The sequence below is a fragment of the Gymnoscopelus braueri genome (genome assembly GCF_963280865.1).
Source record: "Gymnoscopelus braueri genome assembly, chromosome: 8".
NCBI classification, from domain to species: domain Eukaryota; kingdom Metazoa; phylum Chordata; class Actinopteri; order Myctophiformes; family Myctophidae; genus Gymnoscopelus; species Gymnoscopelus braueri.
In genome coordinates, this window is record NC_137609.1 from 56,980,005 (window position 1) to 56,985,004 (window position 5,000).

At 49.2% G+C, this 5,000-nt stretch overlaps 1 protein-coding gene across 1 annotated transcript in view; it reads left to right on the forward strand.

The window, feature by feature from the left end:
* The window catches only part of wwc1 (WW and C2 domain containing 1), a 73,632-nt gene that overhangs the window by 32,664 nt on the left and 35,968 nt on the right, over positions 1-5,000 (forward strand). Inside the window, 1 exon segment of the mRNA XM_080436255.1 lies at positions 4,372-4,647. Within this exon segment, the coding sequence (XP_080292381.1) occupies positions 4,372-4,647 (276 nt within the window).

Consider the following 5,000-nt stretch of genomic DNA (forward strand, 5'->3'; position numbering starts at 1 on the left):
TTGCATGAGTACATCACCAATGGACGTTTATCTACCAATCACACCTTCTATGTATGGTAGATCTCCCTCGCACAGGGTTGTCAAGCAACCAACTTAGCGGACACGACTCAAACAAGTGCTTTTTAAGATTTATTGACGTTGTCTAAACACACAACACTCTCTCACACATCTACACTCTACACTCTATTTGTTAGGTTGTAAACCTGCAAACAAACACAGAAAACAACACAACAACAATTACTGACATGAAATATAATATACACAAACTGTAACATATCAGGAATAAATAATAAAACGTCGTGTAAACACGCTCATGTTTATACACACCGTTGGTCGGTCGGCTGCTTGCAAATGAATGTCGCACTTACAACAACACAGGAACTAAACCGGAAGTCGTCACACTGACGCATGCGCAGTCCACATTATAACGGCTGTATTTTCTGTTAAACTACTCACTTATCCCTCTGAAAATTACACAGTAAACATATAAATCACCCAGTCACTTAGACAACACTTTCCTCATGCAGATACACACGCTAATCCGCCTAAATAAAGAAAGTAAATGAAATAAATTCCGCGAAACCGGAAGTGACGTCGCATTACCCGTAAATCACACAGTCCTGCGCTCAATACTAACACCCACTGGGTGGCGCTAGAACCCTACATAAGCAGGTAATATTCATGCAGCAATTGTAATAATAATAATAATACTTGGAAGTGTACTGGAAAGTTCTACAACCAAGGTCTGGGCTGATGAGAACAGCTACTCCACAAGGAGATTGAGGACCGCAGCGGTGTGGCTGGACTTTCGTCTAGATGGAAACCTCTTCAACATAAGGAGGCTCCAGGCAGCCACCAAACTGCAAAGCGAGAGAGTCATTGAGCTACAGTATGCAGACGACTGTGCTCTTGTATCTCACAGTCCACAAGACCTCCTGTCTATTGTTACTGCTGCGGTGAGAGTGACTGACCGTCAACACCATCAAGACGGAAGTATTTTGCCAGTGGAGTGCCAACATCCCATCCACACCACCTACCTTCACTGCTGCTGGTGAACAACTGTCTGTTGTACCATCCTTCAGATAGCTGGGGAGCATTCTCTCTGAAAACACCTCGACAATGAGGTCCAGAACAGGATCAAGCAGCCTCAGCTGCTTTTGGGAGACTCCGGGGTCGGGTCTTTCAAAACAAGAACCTTCATCTCTGCAAGAAGGTCTGTGTCTACCAAGCCATCTGCATCACTACCCTCCTCTACAGCTATGAAGCCTGGGTAACTTTCTGCATCACTACCCTCCTCTACAGCTGTGAAGCCTGGGTAACTTTCTTTACACCCTCCTCTACAGCTATGAAGCCTGGGTAACTTTCTGCATTACTACCCTCCTCTACAGCTATGAAGCCTGGGTAACTTTCTGCATCACTACCCTCCTCTACAGCTGTGAAGCCTGGGTAACTTTCTGCATCACTACCCTCCTCTACAGCTGTGAAGCCTGGGTAACTTTCTTTACACCCTCCTCTACAGCTATGAAGCCTGGGTAACTTTCTGCATTACTACCCTCCTCTACAGCTATGAAGCCTGGGTAACTTTCTGCATCACTACCCTCCTCTACAGCTGTGAAGCCTGGGTAACTTTCTGCATCACTACCCTCCTCTACAGCTGTGAAGCCTGGGTAACTTTCTTTACACCCTCCTCTACAGCTATGAAGCCTGGGTAACTTTCTGCATTACTACCCTCCTCTACAGCTATGAAGCCTGGGTAACTTTCTGCATCACTACCCTCCTCTACAGCTATGAAGCCTGGGTAACTTTCTGCATCACTACCCTCCTCTACAGCTATGAAGCCTGGGTAACCTTCTGCATCACTACCCTCCTCTACAGCTATGAAGCCTGGGTAACTTTCTGCATCACTACCCTCCTCTACAGCTATGAAGCCTGGGTAACTTTCTGCATCACTACCCTCCTCTACAGCTGTGAAGCCTGGGTAACTTTCTGCATCACTACCCTCCTCTACAGCTATGAAGCCTGGGTAACTTTCTGCATCACTACCCTCCTCTACAGCTATGAAGCCTGGGTAACTTTCTGCATCACTACCCTCCTCTACAGCTATGAAGCCTGGGTAACTTTCTGCATCACTACCCTCCTCTACAGCTGTGAAGCCTGGGTAACTTTCTGCATCACTACCCTCCTCTACAGCTATGAAGCCTGGGTAACTTTCTGCATCACTACCCTCCTCTACAGCTATGAAGCCTGGGTAACTTTCTGCATCACTACCCTCCTCTACAGCTATGAAGCCTGGGTAACTTTCTGCATCACTACCCTCCTCTACAGCTATGAAGCCTGGGTAACTTTCTGCATCACTACCCTCCTCTACAGCTGTGAAGCCTGGGTAACTTTCTGCATCACTACCCTCCTCTACAGCTATGAAGCCTGGGTAACTTTCTGCATCACTACCCTCCTCTACAGCTATGAAGCCTGGGTAACTTTCTGCATCACTACCCTCCTCTACAGCTATGAAGCCTGGGTAACTTTCTGCATCACTACCCTCCTCTACAGCTATGAAGCCTGGGTAACTTTCTGCATCACTACCCTCCTCTACAGCTATGAAGCCTGGTAACTTTCTGCATCACTACCCTCCTCTACAGCTATGAAGCCTGGGTAACTTTCTGCATCACTACCCTCCTCTACAGCTATGAAGCCTGGGTAACTTTCTGCATCACTACCCTCCTCTACAGCTATGAAGCCTGGGTAACTTTCTGCATCACTACCCTCCTCTACAGCTATGAAGCCTGGGTAACTTTCTGCATCACTACCCTCCTCTACAGCTGTGAAGCCTGGGTAACTTTCTGCATCACTACCCTCCTCTACAGCTATGAAGCCTGGGTAACTTTCTGCATCACTACCCTCCTCTACAGCTGTGAAGCCTGGGTAACTTTCTGCATCACTACCCTCCTCTACAGCTATGAAGCCTGGGTAACTTTCTGCATCACTACCCTCCTCTACAGCTGTGAAGCCTGGGTTACTTTCTGCATCACTACCCTCCTCTACAGCTATGAAGCCTGGGTTACTTTCTGCATCACTACCCTCCTCTACAGCTGTGAAGCCTGGGTAACTTTCTTTACACCCTCCTCTACAGCTATGAAGCCTGGGTAACTTTCTGCATCACTACCCTCCTCTACAGCTATGAAGCCTGGGTAACTTTCTGCATCACTACCCTCCTCTACAGCTATGAAGCCTGGGTAACTTTCTGCATCACTACCCTCCTCTACAGCTATGAAGCCTGGGTAACTTTCTGCATCACTACCCTCCTCTACAGCTATGAAGCCTGGGTAACTTTCTGCATCACTACCCTCCTCTACAGCTATGAAGCCTGGGTAACTTTCTGCATCACTACCCTCCTCTACAGCTGTGAAGCCTGGGTAACTTTCTGCATCACTACCCTCCTCTACAGCTATGAAGCCTGGGTAACTTTCTGCATCACTACCCTCCTCTACAGCTATGAAGCCTGGGTAACTTTCTGCATCACTACCCTCCTCTACAGCTATGAAGCCTGGGTAACTTTCTGCATCACTACCCTCCTCTACAGCTATGAAGCCTGGGTAACTTTCTGCATCACTACCCTCCTCTACAGCTATGAAGCCTGGGTAACTTTCTGCATCACTACCCTCCTCTACAGCTATGAAGCCTGGGTAACTTTCTGCATCACTACCCTCCTCTACAGCTATGAAACTCTGGGTAACTTTCTGCATCACTACCCTCCTCTACAGCTATGAAGCCTGGGTAACTTTCTGCATCACTACCCTCCTCTACAGCTGTGAAGCCTGGGTTACTTTCTGCATCACTACCCTCCTCTACAGCTGTGAAGCCTGGGTAACTTTCTGCATCACTACCCTCCTCTACAGCTATGAAGCCTGGGTAACTTTCTGCATCACTACCCTCCTCTACAGCTGTGAAGCCTGGGTTACTTTCTGCATCACTACCCTCCTCTACAGCTATGAAGCCTGGGTTACTTTCTGCACACCCTCCTCTACAGCTGTGAAGCCTGGGTTACTTTCTGCATCACTACCCTCCTCTACAGCTGTGTGTGTGTGTGTGTGTGTGTGTGTGTGTGTGTGTGTGTGTGTGTGTGTGTGTGTGTGTGTGTGTGTGAGAGAGAGAATGTGTTTGTCATGTAAATTCTCTCCTCTCCTCTCCTCTCCTCTCCTCTCCCCTCCCCTCCCCTCCCCTCCCCTCCTCTCCTCTCCTCTCCTCTCCTCTCCTTTCCCCTCCTCTCCTTTCCCCTCCCCTCCTCTCCTCTCCTCTCCTTTCCCCTCCTCTCCTCTCCTCTCCTTTCCCCTCCCCTCCTCTCCTCTCCTCTCCTCTCCTCTCCTCTCTCAGGATCTCCTCCATTGAGGTTCAGATCGCCCGGTTAGACGGGGAGGCGTGGCCTGGCCTCCTGGATCCAGAGAGAGACCGTCTGATCCTCATCAACGAGAAGGAGGAGCTTCTGAAGGAGATGCAGTACGCCCGCCTCCCCCGCACCTCCTCTAGCTCCGCCCCCAGCTCCGCCCCCAGCTCCGCCCCCTTGGCAGAGAGGATGGAGACGCAACGCAAATGTCTGGAGAGAGATCTACAGCAAGCCAGAGACAGGCAGTCTGTCTGTCTGTCTGAGAGGTGAGACATACACTCTGTCTGTCTGTCTGTCTGTCTGTCTGAGAGGTGAGACACACTCTGTCTGTCTGTCTGTCTGTCTGAGAGGTGAGACACACTCTGTCTGTCTGTCTGAGAGGTTAGACACACACTCTGTCTGTCTGTCTATCTGAGAGGTGAGACACACACTCTGTCTGTCTGTCTGTCTGTCTGTCTGTCTGAGAGGTGAGACACACACTCTGTCTGTCTGTCTGTCTGTCTGTCTGAGAGGTTAGACACACACTCTGTCTGTCTGTCTGTCTGTCTGTCTGTCTGTCTGTCTGTCTGAGGTAAGACACACACTCTGTCTGTCTGTCTGTCTGTCTGAGAGGTGAGAC